Source organism: Rhagoletis pomonella, unplaced genomic scaffold (assembly GCF_013731165.1).
Source record: "Rhagoletis pomonella isolate Grant_MI unplaced genomic scaffold, Rhpom_1.0 Rhpom_scaffold_00004, whole genome shotgun sequence".
NCBI classification, from domain to species: domain Eukaryota; kingdom Metazoa; phylum Arthropoda; class Insecta; order Diptera; family Tephritidae; genus Rhagoletis; species Rhagoletis pomonella.
Genome location: NW_023458558.1, coordinates 5,359,413 through 5,378,097, shown reverse-complemented (window position 1 = coordinate 5,378,097; position 18,685 = coordinate 5,359,413). Strand labels below are relative to the sequence as shown.

Here is an 18,685-nt window from a genome sequence, read left to right as displayed (position 1 = left end):
TTGAAATTGGCCCTAATACTATGTTCACGTTAAAATATTAACTCGAGTTTAACTGTTAGAGTTTATGAACATTTCTCAAGTGTAATCATTGGGGTGTTTAAGAAGCTCACGAGTTTAATTTGGCATCTGTTTGTTTACTTTTTCTCATTCACATTTAGCCTGTTCCCGTACTCAAGGATTTAGACAGAAATAGTCCGCAATAGCCTTGTTGCAGAATACCAACCGTTTGGCCATAAAGAAATAAAAAACGTAGCTAAATAGAACTTTTCATGCTGATTTTAACCATACCAATATTATTTGGTGCAAATAAAAACTAAAGCCCATAAAAGAGGTTAAAGTTAAACTTTTATATTTTTCTTTTATTTATAATATCTCGGGAACTATTTGACCGATTACAAACTTATTGATGCTAATTTAAAGATAATTTAGGTACGTTTTACGCGACGTATACAATTTTAAATAAACGCTATTTAAAAAAAAATATATTTATATATTTTTTGGTTATTAGGTATTTCTTGCTTAAAACTATAAAGAAAGGAAACAAATTATGCACACCAAGTGAAATACCCCTAATTACCTTTATTTTGACGTCATTTAAAAAAATCAAAACATTTAACTTTAATCATTGATATCTTCTTTCTTTTCAACTTTCGCCAAATAAAATCTTGCAGTACGGGAACAGACTAACGGCAAATTGGTTGCAGGTTTGGATTTTCAAAGACACAAACCAAATGCATGCAACCCGTTTTGATCGAATTTGGTTTGTGTCTTTGCTAATCCAAACCTGCAACCAATTTGCCGACGGTTAGTCTGTTCCCGTACTGCAGGATTTAATCAGAAATAGTCCCAGGTCGTTCCGTCCACACAAGTGTAGAATATCAGTAATCTAGCTATGCAAAAACAAAAATGTGACTCAATAGAACTTTTTGTGCTAATTTCAACCCTACAAAAATTATTTGGCTAAAGAAAAAAATAAAGGACATATCAATGGTTAAAGTTAAATTTTAAAATTTTTTTAAATATTATTATCTTTTGAACAATTTGACCTATTAAAAACTAATGACGTCAAAATAAAGGTAATTAGGGGATATTTCTCTTGGTGGACATAATTTTTTCCTTTAATTTACCAGAAACATCTAATAATCAAAATATATATATATTTTTTTTTTCTTTTTTTAATGGCGTAAAAGGTATTTAAATTATCTTTAAATTAGCATCAATACGTTTGTGATCGGTCAAATAGTTTCCGAGATATTATAAATATAAAAGTTAAACTTGAACCTTTTTTACTGGCTTTAGTTTTTATTTGCGCCAAATAATCTTCATATGGTTGAAATCAGCATGGAAAGTTCTATTTAGCTAATTTTTTTTATTTCTTTATGGCTAAACGGTTGGTATTCTACACCACGGCTACTTCGGACTATTTCTGTCTAAATGCTGGAGTACGGGGACAGGCTAAATGTAAATAAGAAAAAGTTAACAAACAAATGTCAAATTAAACTCTGAGTTTATTAAACACCTCAATGAGTACATTTGACAGTTTTCCATAAACTTAAAACGTTAAACAAAAAGTCTTCACATAATAGATGTTTTGCTATGTTACATTTAACCCAGTAAAGTCTTAATTATCCCGGAAACTGACTGAGCACCTTAAATAATTTTGACGGCCCTAAAAAGCCCCTTAATATCACCTAATTCCTCAGCAATATATATCTGTGTTCGACCAATATTTATAAAGTTGGTCGGCTACCGTGACGTCAAGCGCTTTTTCAATGTTTACTGGGCAATATTTTTAGCGATTTTTCAATGTTTAACGATATTTGCAAAGCACATAAAAAGCACAAAATAATAAACCCAATTAAGCAGTAAAAAGTCTTCACTGGATGGATGTTTTGCTAAGTTACAGTCAACCCAGCAAAGTCTTAATTATCTCGGAAACTGGATGAGCTCCTATAATTATTGTGGTGACTCTAAAAAGCCCAAAAATAGCACGTAATTCCTCAATAATATTTGTCCGTGTTCGACCAAAGTTTAAGAAGTGGATTTTTCAATGTTTACGGTGCAATATTTTTTTAGCGATTTTTCAATGTTTAACGGGCAAGATTTGCAAAGCACATAAAAAGCACAAAATAATAATTCCAGATGAGCAGTAAAAAGTCTTCACTGGATGGATGTTTTGCTAAGTTACAGTCAACCCAGCAAAGTCTTAATTATCTCGGAAACTGGATGAGCTCCTATAATTATTTAGGCGACTCTAAAAAGCCCAAAAATAGCACGTATTTCCTCAATACTATTTATCCGTGTTCGACCAAAGTTTAAGAAGTGGGTTAGCTAGCGTGGCGTCAAACGGTTTTTCAATGTTAACCGGGCAATATTTTTAAAGCCCATAAAAAGCACAAAAAAATAAGCCCAGAAAAGTAGTAAAAATACTTCATTGAATGAATGTTTTGCTAAGTTACGGTTAACTTAGCAAAGTCTTAATTATTTACCAAATGGTCGGAGCACAAAAAAAACGAAAAGTGGCCGAAAATAGCACACAATGAGCACAATAATACGAACAAATTTTTTCTTCATTTTTTCATTTTAGGGCCGCTAACTTGATTGAGCTTCAAGACAAGCTGAGTGATGATGGCGTTGCACGCACACACACGAAAGCTCCAATAAGCGCACATGCAGGAACCTAATTGTATTTGTATACTGCGCCTAGGTGTGTTTCAATCTAATTAAAGACTTAAACTTCACTCAACACTCACCCGTTTTAAAAGTTCATCGTTCCCCAATTTTTTGTTGTCATTTCAGCCAGTTTGCTTTCATTTCATCCATTGGGTTACTCACACTGAATTTCCCTCTCATCCGATTTGCAACACATCGCATGCAGTTGCACGTTTCGGCTCGTTTTATCACGATCTCTAAAGTTGTTACTTAAACTTTTATGTTTTTATGTTTTTATGTATATATGTATGTAGTAATTAAATTATGCACATGAAAAAGTTTCGCATTTACATACTTAACGCTGAAGTTAAGGGATAATGGCTTTGAAAAGTAAATTTAGATTATCTCGCCAGCGTAGCAAAAATAAATTTATACATAAAAGCTAGTGCGGATGCTCGGCAGATTTGTTTGGCTATGTTCAAATAGAGTGAATGTTTTTAATCTGTAATTAAAAAATTAGATTTTTGCTTTATTTCAGGATTTACCTGCCGGTAGTAAACACTTACTTTAAATGTGCTTGAAATTGTTTGGCGTCGACTCAGATAACACTGGTTTACAGCAAAAATGTTCAATGGATGCGACTATCCATCTCCTATATAGAATTGCTCGCTGATTCCGAAAATCGAGTTAATTTTTTATTCTATGGATAAGTTTTTGAGATATTTTCCATTTCTTGTTATTCAGCGTAAAACAAAAGATGGTTCCACTTAAGCACGTATATCTTACAAACTAATTTAAAAATCTTAAAACTAAATACGGCAAATGAAAGCTAAACCACAAACCGTATATACACCAGGATCCGATAGATCTGATAATTTCGAACAAATTAAAAAAATTTTAAAAATTAAAAAACAAATCAAATTTTAACAGGAGAAAAATTTAAAAAATGGCAGGTTCCGTGTCAAATTTTTGCGTTTGTGCTAAGGCCTGTTCTGTTACAACAAAATCAAGTATTTAATGAAGAAAATCTATGGATAAATAAAGAGCAGGGAAGAATGTTACTCATACCCCACGTACACCTGAGTAACACGCCTTTATGCTCATATGTTCGGTGAAATATCGGATCGATAGAGGCACAGAAGAATACATCGTCTCCCCTGGGGTACCCCATGGATCCGTTCTCGGGCTTCTCCTCTGGAACCGAATGTATGACAAGATTCTAAGCATTGATATGCCTCGGGAATAAAATAATAGGATTCGCCGACGATATCGCCGTAGTAGTAGTAGATAATTAGAACTCGTTTATCACAAAATAGAGGCAGTATTGATAAGTATTTAGCAGTAAGACCATAAGACTCAGTGTTAGATCAGAAACCAAAATATCACATTGCCGTTGACAGTTATAATTGCAAAAAGTAAACGACTTAGAAACCAACGATCGATAATAATATTAGCCTTCACGTACAAATGAGAATCGTTCCTGCCAGCAAGTGCTACATTGGATGTAGTAGGCAGTTGATAAATAAAATCCTCTCTAGTCGTAGAAAAATCGCACTTTATAAGTCAGTCATCATGTCCGTGCTGGTGTATGACGCAGCAGCGTGGACAATGAAAACATTTATTGAGTCGGCTCTTGAAGGTTTCGAGAGAACGATTCTGCGGAAGATTTACGGGCCGTTGCGCATTGCCGCACACGAACACCGCAGACGGTGGTACGATGAGCTGTATAAGTTTTACAACGATATACTACAGTATATTTTGCTTTGCTGCCTTTACGCTTAAGTGCACATTTAAGATACCTACCCCAAAATGCGCATCAGTGGCATTATTTTTAACATTTATAAGGAAACTGCTCCGATAATTGCATTCAACATACCTGCACATTAGCGATACCTGCCCTAAAAATTGTGCAACTATTATCAATTATCAAAGAAATTATTACGTTTAACTGCACTGGCTCTACACGTACCCTAATTTTACAAGCTTTTATTCATTTTGCTCATCTCGCAGAACAACAAAAACGGCCATTATTTTATGTAGTTATATAGATAATTAGATACCATTCGGAAAAAAATTTCGCTTGCAGTAATTTCTCCTCCATTATTTGGTTTCATAGGAATTCGGATACCTTCCTCATTGAAGTAGTAAAGAAAATTCGCTTAAGTGCTTTTTTCGGTTAAGCGCACAAGTTTTTCGTACAAAGAAGGATGGGCAGCTAAGCAAAATATACTGTAGATATTATTCGGCCAATTAAACTATAGCGGCTACGCTGGGAAAGGACTTGGCTTCACTTGGCATTTTCAATTGGAGTCAGGTGGCATAGAAGAGAAACTACGGGCAAGCTTGCCTAAGCTCACAGCTTATAATTCACATTAAAAAATGTCTTAATGCGTTTGCCTTTCTTTGAATCATGGAAGTGGTTTCCTTAACGCAAGAACAGCACAAATATTTGTTTCAAACTTTAAAAAAGTTTAAAACAAACAAGTTTAAAAGTTTTGAGCCTTTAAAGTCCTTTCGTTTGGTATATGGGAAGTATTGGTTGATATTTTCTAAGTATGTTTATTTGAATCAAATATATGGGCATAAAGAATTTTCCATACAAAATCACTTCGTCATCATTTTGCAAACACGTGCATGCGCTGGAAGTGAGAGAAGGAGACAAAAAGTGTATGTGTGTAGGTACATATTTCGGCTTTTGAATAACAGATGGCGCAGTATTTATAAAAGGCAAAGGTGAAGGGGAATATGTGTATATGAAGAATATGATAAACATAAAAGTGAAAACAAAGATTAATATAAAGAAAAATATGAGGATGAGGATACCGATTAAAGTAAACATGAAGATAGAGGAAGAAAGATTAAAACAAAGGTAATTATAGAGAAAAGGATATAGACAGATACTCCATCTGGGTACTATTTCGGGATTTTAGTGATTTTCGAATTTCTCGGGACTTATCGATATAATAATCGGTATTTTATCTGTTTTGTTATCGATATTTTTTGTTGAGTTTGTTATCGAAATTTTTATAGATATTGTTATTGATTTTGTTATCGATATTTTCGGAACTTATCGATATAATAAACGATATTTTTCATCGATTATTTGATCGATATTTTAATCGATTTTATAATCGATTTTTTATAGATTTTGTAATCGATTTTATCGATATTTTTATCGATAATTTTATCGATTTTGTTATCGATTTTGCTATCGATATTATTATCGGTTTTGTTATCGATGTTTTTATCGATGCTTTTATTGATTTTGTTATCGATTTTGCTATCAATATTACTATCGATATTTTTTTTATATTATTTCTTCTTTTTTCTTCTTTCGTTTCGTCGATATTTTCTACTTTCGTTTTTGACTTGAATGTGCTCCTAACTATATCACGTATTCTATGTTTAAATTTGGCAGCTGTGTCTCCAATGCAGCCTGCAGACCAAGACGAAGGCGCTGGACTGTTCCTTTTGTTATTTTATTTTTTATTTTTTCGGCATTTCTTATTATTTCTTTGATGTTTAGCCTTTAATTTTCATAAGGCATTCATTTGAGAGAGTAGAGTTTACACCTGTTTACGTAAACTGAGAAAAGGGTTTAGGTACCTCAACTAAAAATGTTTTTCTCAACTCATGATTGGGTTATTGTTACATTATTTAGTCATAGTTAACAAATCATTTGTTGAGATGAATATATTTGGCTGACTTTTTTCTGTACATTTTTCTAGTACATTTAGACCCAGTACTGGTTCGCGATAAATCTCTTTTGCATGCAAGCAACTGGCGAATTTAACATGGCGATGTCCTAGGAAGTGTCAATTGCCCCCCGCTGCATCCCTTTTTCGATAGTTCCGAACTAGTCCTAGATTCTATAGTTCCGAACCAGTTCTAAAATAGACAGACAAAGAAAGGAGTATCTTGATTTTTCAATCTTTTTGGTTCTTCCGTGTGCGATTTTACATTATTTTCAAAGAAACGTTTTTTAATTTGATATTAAATTTGTTTGAGTGATTGTAAGAAATTAACGTTTACATACCTTTAGCTGTAGCTGAGTTTGCAGAGGTGCTCGCTGTTATTTCTTAGATTCCAGACTGTCCCAAGATGTTAAAATGTCAACACAAATTTTAGTTTTGTATTACCAAGCTATGAAAAAGCATCTGCGAAGCACAGAATAGAAGCGTATTTGAACGAAAAAGCCGCCGAATACATATCTATGTAAAGTGAACAAGCCCCACGCTGCATCCCTTTTTCTATAGTTCCGAACCATTTATAAATGCGTCACTTTAGATACAGATTTCTAGTGAAAAAAACTGAAAAAAATTAGTTTTTTAAAAGTACCACTTTTCGCCGATTTTGGACTGGTAGGGATCTAGTTCCTATCGTACTAGTTCCTTTTTGGCGATAAAGACCTAGTACGGAACTAGAAATTTGATTCACTGGTCCGCGGTTTCCCTACAGGGTATGTATGTATGTATGAGTGCGCTTTACACTACCTAATACATCAATCAATTATCAATAAACTGAACTCATTAAACAAACTCAATCCATCAACGCATTACAACCACTAACGGTAGCATGGAGGGCAATGCTATGGGAATCTTTGACTTGTACAATTTTCCCTTCAAACTTTAATTGGAAAACAAATTGAACTTCATAGCTAAAGCAGATATTTGAATAAAATGTTGTTTCAGTAACGCAGTAAAAGGCAGTTAATGGTTGTATGTAATTGCATGCAAGTAGATAAGTTTAATATTTATAGTTATGTACACAAGTATGTATGTATGTCATGCCGATTGTAGTCTTCGATCATCAATAGACTTCACAGGCGGTTTTACCACGGTTGCCAAATTGGCCAAAATATACAATATATGGCACATTTTTTCCAGTTAAGTACACTGGTATATAACTTTTAGATTTAATACATTTCCTAAATCACTTAAGGTTTGATAATTTTTAACACATGACCACAAAACCGAATGCCCCAAATACACGTCACGAAATTGGTGTAAATAAGAATTTTTGCATAGCCCACTCAAATAGCAAAGCGAAACTAATTTTTAAGCCAGCGAGCCAAGTGAAACATCTGACTTAACAATGTCGAAATTATAAAAAGCTAAAACGTGTTTTTTTTTCACGACACCCTCTTATGAGTAGTAGAAAGTAGAGATGGGCGCGGGATATCGAGACCCGCGGGACCAACGGTACTGATTCAAATTGGCCGGGATGGACGGTCGGGAAGATTTGTAAACATTTTGCGGGCGGGGCGGGACTCTGGTTAAAAGCACACACCACTGTACCGGTGTTATTTTTTTTCATGAGAAGGTCCAATTCAAGTTGGCATTAAAATATAGCACGATACAGCGAAACAAAGGCGCCTTCTGCGGCACCATTTCGACTTTTGGACTTACATCACCCCTTAACCGGTAATACCACGGTCATAGATATCACAGAAAAATTTTGGTCCCTATTAGAGACGGTTAAAGCGTGTCACACAGGGGCCAAATTTGATATTCCTCTATAGAGACTGCAGCCAATGCGTATCTATGTATTCTTGGCAACAAGTCGTTATCCTTGACTCCATTAGCGCCATTCGCCAGTGCCGATAAAGAACTCAATATCCGCCCGACAGTGCAGGCGGTTGCTCTGTGGTGAAACGAAATTTTCACCTTGTTCGGCATTTTCAGTTTTGGTCTATTTTCGTTGTGCAATCAACCGCGCGCTCTGTTGTCCTGTGTGATGTTGTGTTGTACTGTTCTGTGCTAGTACGCACTCTTCCGTTTCAACAATGCAAATGAATTTATTAATCCGCAATGCAAAAGCAACAAGGATTTTCATTTTTTTTCCGAAAAATGTTAAGCAAATTGGAATCGACAGCGGGGCTAAAAATTGTTTCCTTCCAGCATTTTTCAGCCATGCACAATTATGTACTTATTTGCAGGCTCTGCTTTTTTGCCCCATAGTCGGTATTTTTATTGCCTTCATGCTTTGTTCAAGCTTTCTTGCTTTGTGTTTTATTTTGTTTATCTCTTTTCCGGTTAGTCTCGGTTTTTCTCTTCGCTCATGGCATTAATCCTTCAACTGTCGCATCCATTGTTAATGTCCTTTGTAGTTGACAAGAGCTGCTGAACGCATGTATGCACATGCATGTACATGTCCGTGTTCAGCTGGTGTCATCCGATGGTAATTCAATTCGAAATCGATTGAAATGTAAATGACGTAGCGTTCTATAGAAGCAGCAAAAAGATCGAGACTTTGGTGTACGACTTGTCATTAATTCAGTGGAAAGTGCCGGAGAAGCGCATAAACTGATAAATGAATGAATGATTGAATGACTGAGTGACTGCAGCTAATACATGTTCATATTTATGTATATGTGATTGTGTATTGTCGTGGCTTGTCAAATTAACTATTTACATACTTGTTTGCTAATGAATTAAGCAAAAATCCGCTTATCACTTGAAAGAACCATCCTCTGAATATTAAAAAAAAATATCTTCATTTGAAAAGGTAAAGAAAATAGGAGAGACTTTTAGTATATTTAAGGGAAACGACTGCTGCTGCGGTGCACAGTGGTTCGGATCGCAAACCTAACTGGACGAAACTATTTAAACAAATACTCGTTGATGGATCTTTACACCACTTCTTACCTAGGGGATTTTTGAGTCGCTGATTACGAATCTGAAGTCACTTATCAAAAATTAAAAATGGCGGATCCAATATGGCGGACGAAAATTAAAAAAAAAATCGGTAGATTTCTATGAAACTGGGTATCTGGGGGTTTTCTGGGTCGCTGATTACATATCTAAAGTCATTTACCAAAAATTCAAAATGGCGGATCCAATATGGCGGACGAAAATTTAAAAAAATCGGTAGATTTCTATGTAACTGGGTATCTGGGGATTTTCTGGGTTGCTGATTACGAATCTAAAGTCATTTACTTAATTTACTTTATTTACTTCGGAACGAGCATATTCATCAGATATTTCTTTCAATTTACTAATCACATAATCACGGACACCTTGTTGTCTTTTAGAAGTTTCTGCAACACCAAATGTCAAACAATTCACTTCTTAAGATTTTATTTACCATGACTAAAATTTAAGATCACAGCAAGAAACACAAATAAAATTCAGAAAAAATTTTATAACAGCGCTTAAAGATTTGCATGCCTGTTGTATAATTTTTTAATTTCAGAAAGCAGAAAATTCGCGAGGTACTATTTTTTTTAACTCTTACATAACCAAAGGTTTTAAAACTCCAAGTATTTTTGTGTTTTAACACACAACCCCTTCCCTCCCCCCCCGCCCCCCCTCCCCCTCTGCCCCGTGGATCCGCCACTGATCTTATATTTATATTCAGATACATTCCTGTTAATAATTGCTTTTGAATTTTGAGATTTGACATACCGTCACTAAATTGTAAATATCTAAGCCAATTGGTTAGACTTGGTTATCGAACTTACCCTCTGCATTTGCGAAGGTGTAAAGAATAACATGCAAGTGGCTTTATAACGGCCTTCGGCGGCCTTTACTTTTCCTACTCTTTCAGCCGGTGCTCCCATTTTCAGAATCGCAAATATTTTGCGTTTTACTTTTCAAATCGCAAAATTACGTGCTCCATTATTCTCAAATCGGAAAATTTTTGCGGTTTCAAATCGGTTGCCGATGGGACGGTGGAATGAAAAGTTAATGGCAAAATTAACATAAATAACATGCTAGCTTAGTTTAAATTTATTTCTGATTATGCCCATTATATTTTGCGATATTTTTGGCGTCCTAAAATTAACTGTTTTATTTTGATTTTATTTGTTTAATTCACTATTTATTATATCTATCTCTGTTTTGGGCAACGAAAATTTATCGAAGCAACGAACATTTACGATTTGGTGCGAACGATACATGTGCGATAATTGTTGCATACCTTCAAGGGATGGCTTTTAAGAATGCGGGAAACGATGTGGAAAATGGAACTTATCGATAACAAAAAGTTGCGTATTCAGGAGCACCCCAAAATAAAAACGTACGATTTTGACAAAAACGCAAATCGCAAAAGTAAGTGGAAATGGCAGCACGGCTGTTTAATTTATTTTTTTAATTAATCAAAACGACGATTTTTCAGAATAAATTTGCTTATATCAATGTGGACATAAATTGCGTTATGACCTCTGAATCTATAGCGGAATAAGTCTAATTTTTTGTTTATAAAGTCAATTTGCAATTATGCAAATATTTGTGAGTGCAATTAGCAATCTTTTAAGTTAAATTTCAGCTTTTAAAAAAGAATTCTCAAATAGGCGGCGTTGACTTACCTTTTTTTGTTTGTTTTCATATGTTAATGCTTTAATAAATGCAATTTCTATTTGAATGTATTGTCAGGAATGTATTCCAAGTACTATTAAGTATTTTAAAAACAAAAAAATTTTGACTTCGTCCAGCTAGATCTGATATCCGAACCACTGTGCGGTGGTGTGGTAAAACTAATGTGTGATTCATAAGGTGCCATAGAAAAGCATGTTGTCACATTAACATAACCTTAAGATACAAATACGTTTTTGATTATTTCTGAGCAACCAAGTCCTGTGGATCATTGAATGGAAAGGGTTAGAGATAATTCATGTATTTCGATCTTTAAGGGGACCATTTTTTTAATAAGATTTGCTTATGGCTTAAAAACATTGGGTAGTTTAAAAAGTCTCCGTCTTTTTGTGGTGTTGATGTCAATATGTTTGGCAGCCCTAATCCAAATGACTGACGCCACTTTCCAAGCGGACATTTTTAAAGAATTTCTTTCGCCTGTGCAAGAATTGTTAAATATTTATCTGTAGAAAAACGCCTTTACAAAAATTTAAGACTACCGTTAATTTCTTCGTTAACCAATGATCGCATCTAAACCAAATTAATATGAGACCGCCTCTGAGGTATCACCTTTCCTCTAAAAAGATTGTAGAAATTGGTTAACGTGGTCCAAAGTGAAGAAATTTTTTTTTTTTTAATTTAAAAAATGATGTATATATTTAAAAATTTAAGAAACATAGGATGCACTGAAGGGGAGTCAATCAAAAGCGTACTTAGGTCATTTTTTACCCTAAACGAAGGGGATTCACATTGTCGTACAATGTAACTTAAGTACTAAATAGCTGATTTAGTTTAGTAAGGCAGGAAAAATGCGTCGTTTCGTCGAGTCCCGCGGCAGTTACGCGGAGTACGCATGCCACACCCTCCCGCGGGCTGCAGTTTCGACAGCCTTGATAAGTCATTGTGATTACAAATTTGAGATGTTACTTTGGGTAACTTTTGAACTTCCTATGAGTATAAAGGCCCGTCTGCAGTGTGGCTAAGGAATTCATCAATGTTTATTCAAAATTGCTATTTACAATCGCACTTTAGCAAATAAGTGTTTTTTCAAGAAATTTTAGGAAAATGTGGCTTATATGATATATGCGTATCTCAAAGCCTACTCGAGCGATCTCAACCAAATTTGGTACTCACATTTTGCTTGGCCTCCTTAATTATCCTCTTGAAAATATTTAAAATCGGACGAAAATCACGGACCTGTTCACGAAAATTTAATTTAAGTTATTTAAGAAAAGTCACCTAAAGTCGACAATTTTTATGCGATTGCAACAAATGAGGTGTCAGTTTATTTGAAAATAGATTTAATTTTAAATAGAACTCAAGCCTGTTCCGACAATAGATTATTATATACCATTTTAAAGGCCTATATATCCTCTTCTCAGATCATATTCGATCTTTGAAATCGAATCAAAAATAATCACTCAAAAACTCATAAATCTACAAAATCCTATTTTCTGACTTAAATCGACAGGTGGCGACCTCTAAATTACCTTTAAAAAATCAGCACCCTAATGTATGTATGTACGAGTACAAATTTACATATTTATGTGATGTGGCAAAATAAAATAGATAATGTCACAGAATTTTATAGTTTGTATTAAAACACTTGTTGCTCCTAATGCATGTGGAAATAAATTATAAAATTTTCATAGCCTAATGTGCATGCTCGAGCAGCTGCATTGAAATTCGGTAATTGCATTTTGTTGTACGCTTAATGGCATGCCATTCAACCTGCTGGTTTATATGCTGATGTTGTTGTAGCAGCACAATGCTGATTAATCTTTGGTGGTCAGGCTTGACGCTCGCCAAATTAAACGCCTGAATAGATTGCTTCAAACAGAAAAAATAATGAAATCGATTATTTGGTGAAAGAAATGAATGAATTAAAATATAATTAGGTGCAATTAGCTCAATCAATGCATTTCATTAAAATTTATACTTACTAAATTTCTTTAAGTTTTAATGCAAACTGAGTTAATTTTTTTTTTGCGCCAAAAACAAAAATTGGGAATCAGATGTTACTCCAAATAAGGCTCATTTACAACTTACTTGGCGACAGAACTGTCGTGGCAGAGTGTGTGAACGCCTGCACTCAGCGTAGCAGAGGTTATGTTCTCGCTACCTAGTTCGTGATCGCAGTTGTAAGTGACCTTATAAATGAAGTGGCGAATTTTGGCTGTCGGATCATGTCGCCCATGCAGATGATGCGGCTCTCATGGTTAGGGGGGGCGATTTTTAAAAAGCCTTTCTGATCTGATTCAAAGCTACCTGAATTTAGTAGCTAGGTGCAGCCTCGCAGGCAACCCCAGCTTACCGGAATTGGTCTTTTTTTTACCAGCAAGTGTAAGTTTAGGTTGCCTAAATCGGGGGTTGTCCGCTTTCAGCCCGCTTACCGGTCAAGTAGTTAGCCCTGATCCTGGTTAGCAAACTTTTGTGGAAGCCTAATATTGAGGAAAGGCCCAAAAAGTCGTCGTTTGCCTTATGCTGCTGCGAGCGAGGTACTGGAAAGAGATAAGGTCCCTCTTACGAAGTCCATAATTTATTAGCTCTACGAAACCATAGTTAAGCCTATCTTAGTCAACGGAGCACTTTTCTAGTGGACCGCACTATAGGAGGCCACAGCAACTGAGTAACTAGAACGCATATAGCGGATTGCCTTAAGCGGCATGAGTTGGTCATTAATTACCACGCCTACACTGGCGGTTTACTTCATTTTGAACGATATGCCTCTAGATATTGCAAGCAGAATGGTAGCACGAACTAGTGGTATCCGAAGGCTTTTAATTTATCTTAGCACGACGATATAATATCGATGATAAAATAAATGAAATGTGATCTATTTTTCCCTTCAAAATCTACCCAGCCTAATGTGCATGTTTTATAAACATATGCGTATGTATTTGTAACCATTGGAGAAAATACTGCACCCATTTACTTTACATTGTCTTATGTTTGTTCTCATTACAGGTGTCTGGTATAATAGTGACCATCGCGATTGGGTTCGTATTGCTGGCCGATAGTACCCACTCCACCCTGCTAAGGGTCTGAGGCCGTTATCGTTGCGAAAGTCATCATTTGGCGCCAGCAGCAGCAGCAGCGGTAGCATCAACGCTTGTCCACCCCCACCACCTACACCGCACAGCGCCAGCAGCTCTTGCACTGCTACTAACACCACCACTACCATCAACAACAACAACAAAACAAAAAGCACCATCACAGTTGCAGGCACTATCAATCATCTCATCAATACTAATCGCACAAATGATATTATAAAAGGTGGCAGTAAAACAGCAGCAGCAGCATCCACATCCCACAGAGTAGACGCAACAACCACTCCGCCAGCAGCAACTTGCAGTTCACCGTGCAATCAATTGCAGGTGAACTATTTTGAATTCCCACCAAATCTCGCTTTATTGGCAACCGGTTCCACCCCATCGCTGGCGACAACAACAGCTGTAGCGTTAGCCGCATCCACCACAAGCACCCCTGCCCTCACATCCGCCACAAATTCACCCAAAAATTTCAACCAGCCACAACATCACTCACACTATTACCAACCACATTTGCACCAGCACCAACACCAACACCACCAGCAAAAGAGCCAGCAGCACCACCCCCAACCAAACAAAATTATTCAGCATCAACAACAATCGCGACAACATTATTCACACTTTTCAAAACAAGCACAAGCTGAATTTGAGGCTGAATTTAGCAGAGAAGCTGAAGAGCTACTAAGTTTGTCAACAGCAGCAAATAAGGGGGCAGTAATACCCGTTTTAGCTAAGCCACCAGCAAATAAAATGGGACGACGCGAAATAAAAAGGTCCAACACCAGCGGTTCCACTATAAAATCATACGATGGTGGCAGCGGTAAGTTGAAAAAAAATATATACTTTTTTTAGGATAAAAAGGTAAAAACCTGCAACTCTGTATTAAGAAATATTCTTACAAAATAGTTAACACAAATTTAAACTTAAGTAAATGTATGCAGCTATGTAACAGTTTTGCATTAGCCCTCTCAGGACTATAAGCATTGAAGGCTGAGTAATCAAAATCTGATGTAAAAAAAGAAATGTATGTCAAAAAATAACTTTTTTTTTTTTAATAATGCTCATGCATTTAACATGACAAGTAATATTTTTATTTTTTCTCCAAAATAGTCTTATTTCTGAGATTGGTGATTTCTTTTCTAATTCGGTTAGCATATTTTTTTCCTTAAAAAAAACTTTTTTTTTTCTAGAATATGGGTTTTCGTAAAAATCTATTTTTTCTTAAAAAATGTCTTAAAAATTATTTATTGTAAAAAATTCCGATTTCCCAAAAAAAATTGAGTTATGATTTTTTTTTTAATTTTGACAAAAAAAATCCCCAGCTTAAAATATTCCAGTAGTCCCCGTCTTCGTGAATGCACGAAACACTGTTTTAAAAGTAGACGGCCAGTCGATCATCCGTTTATACATACATATGTATCTACTTATTACAAATAACACTGGTTTTCAGCAAAAATATTTCATGAATAACTCAATCCACTTATGATGTAGTAGAGAGGGACGATGTCGTTACGTTTGAGGAACAGTTTAGTCTGTAAGCTATTTTTTTTTCTACGGATAGGTTTTCGAGATATTTCCAACTTACCGTAATTCAGCTAAAAAAGTTTTTCCACTTAATCATGTACATCTACGAACCAATTGAATAACCTTAATAAGAAGTATTCCAAACGAAATCTTACGAAATTCTCCATAAGCTGCATATAAATCACTTTGCGACAGGCTACTTTTTGAGAAATTAATGAATAATTCAAATTTTTTTATGAATAACTATGTAAAAATGGGGATTTATTTTATCAGCAAAGAGTAACGTTAATACAATAATAATTGTGATATTTTTTAGAAGCCAGTTTCCTCTCTTGGGGTCGTTTTCTCAAGTAACCTGCAACTTTTAAGCGCACTTTATATTTAAAGTTTGCATTAAAAACCAAGAAAGATACATAAAGCCATGATAACAAATAAGATGGTAGAACCGTAGAGAGGAATTTATCAAATTCTTGACGTTTGCAAGCAATTTAGTTTTAAAGTTTTACACACAAACTCATACACACATTCTCATTTTGAATCTCAAACAACAACAACTGCGAACAATTCCTTTTTACAAGCTTTTTTTTGCTATCAATTTTATATGATTTTAAAATGTTGACACTTTAAAAAAAATCATAGCCGACGAATTGAGAGAACGGTTTTACCTTACTATGGTTTTATCGTGTTAAAAACCGATAATATAAATGCTTAAATTTAGACATAGGCTACTTCAGAAATCGGCCCTTACTGTGTGCAAATTAACACACCGTGTTAATTAAATTAAGCTCTATTTGTTTACTTTTACATAACATATGTGTGTCGGAGAGCATCGATCCTTTGCAACGCCCAAAAATCAGCGTTTGTGCCCCTTAGTTGAACGAGCGTTCCAAAAGATGGTTTTCAATCGCTTCTTTTTATAAAAATGTTTTACATAAAATTACATATATATTTTGAAATTTTGTGAAAAAAATTAAAAAACAATGACACTTTAGTGACAAATTGATTTGACAAAAATTAAATCGGCTGATTTAAGGGGTTGTGATCTGGGCTTGGCATCCGCAACGTCAAAAAAATAATCCAGTGAATAGATTAAATCATGTTTGTAATAATTTGATCTAATCACTGCATATTTTTTAAATGTGTATTATGACTTGTTCAACATATTAATTTCTTAATCCCAAACATAACGCGGAAATATAAAGTTTAATATCTTAGCGCATCGTACTCGAAAAACGATCTTATGAATAGCTATCCTACCTGAAATTACTTGTATACATACATACATCCCCACATACATATGCAAGAAGATAATGCACATTTGCGTAAATTTGCATTCCATTTACGTTTCACATTATCTCTTCTCTCGAATTCTCTTAATAACGTTCCACCTTTAATTCTACTCGCTCTAAACTGTATATATGTATGTATGTCGCCCCTTTGCAGCTGCACCTCTACAGCAGGTGAGCCGGATTGACAACAACATCACTACAGCGTAATTGGCGCGCGCTAAGCTACTCGCATCCAGGCTAACCTAACACTAACACTAACAGCCTAACGAGCTTTCTATGCTCGCAGCAAAATGAATGGGCCAAACGATTTGCAGCCGCACAACTTTGCCTATCTCACATTTCAACGATTCAGAATGGGCAAGCGATAAGCTCACTCTCATTAGCGTAATATAGAGGCCATACTGTACATAGATTTATGTGTAGGAGAGATGCTATAATCGCTAGCCGTGCTAGACAGGCGTGATTCAATTTTACATGATAATTGTAATGTAACTCAATTTGTACATTAAACCCAGAAATTGCTATGTATTAAAAGGACAAGTGATGCACAAACGTTCTGCGCTGAATGTATGTACATACTTTCAAGCAACAGGTTGGCTTTTATATTTTCATTAATGCCAAAATAAATATTTTGAATAGTTATGAGCTTACCCGACGCGCTTTGCTACAGCCTGCAAATTTCAGTATGCAACTCATGAGAAACTATTTTAGACACATATAAATACGCATATCACACATGATCTTTAAACGTGACACAACTCAAAATTTTTCATTTTTGAAATTATGCACTTAAAATGTAATTTTACCTTTAAGCAAAAGCTCGAGCAAATCTGTGTTATAACTTGTTGAAAAGAAAAGGTAAGGTCTCCCTGACACACACACGCCTTCGAATTGTTTTTTTTTGCGTTTGCATTTGATGCCATTGAGCGAAACGTCAAATCAAAATGTCACGCAGAACAAAAATTAGAAACTGAGTTAGCTTCATACGCACGCCGTTCATTTTCGGTTGGTCCCATACAAGTTTTATGTGCATGAGAAATTTTTGACAGTAAATTGGCGGCTTAGTAAGGATTCCATCATCTTAAAAGTTTAAGAATCCCTGTTCTATTCAGTGCGGAGACTCCTTTTTGATTCAATTATCATGTCAGTAAGCATAATTGCTGTATTTCGAAGGTTGAGTGCAAGATCGCCCTGTCTCGGCTGCGGGTTCAAAAATCCGCTACCTCTGCTGCCGATGTAATGAATTTACATATATTGAGGTAGTGCGTTTCGAATAGGGAGCTGTGATAGGAGATTTTCTAACCAATTTCTTACGTAGGGCGTTCTTCACCCATTTGCTGATGTAGGGTATTCGAGATAGAGCGATATTCCCCTCAGCCGCCGATTTGTAGCAAAGAGAATTTACAGCAGATTAACGAGGCGCCGTTACATCCACTAAAAGTTACTGTTTGGTCAGCGGTATGGGCTGGTGGAATAGTTAGTCCTGAGAAATGAGAAATGTTACTCTCAAAGGTGAGCTGTAGGCACATGATTGCCGATTATTATGGGCCATAATTGAAGGAATCTTGCCTGAAGAAGACAGCCGAGGGCAAATCAATTTATTGAAGGAAACATTTGGTGAACGCGTTATTTCAGGAAGTGGGCAAGTGAATTGGTCGCGACCTTAATCTTCTCTACATTACTTTCTCTGAGGAAACTTTGGGCGCCTTGGAAGACAGTATTATGCAAACCACTTCGTGAAAAACTGGTAGAAAATTGGAATTCCGAACCAGCCGTGGCGGCCAAAGGCTTGAAATTATATGCGTACACTGATAAC

At 35.5% G+C, this 18,685-nt stretch overlaps 1 protein-coding gene across 1 annotated transcript in view; it reads left to right on the top strand.

Moving 5' to 3' along the window:
* Positions 1 to 18,685, top strand: part of LOC118737304 — a 169,993-nt gene that overhangs the window by 45,448 nt on the left and 105,860 nt on the right. The window contains exon 2 of the mRNA XM_036467719.1: positions 14,027 to 14,876. Within this exon, the coding sequence (XP_036323612.1) occupies positions 14,027 to 14,876 (850 nt within the window). The remainder of the gene's footprint in view (positions 1 to 14,026; positions 14,877 to 18,685) is intronic.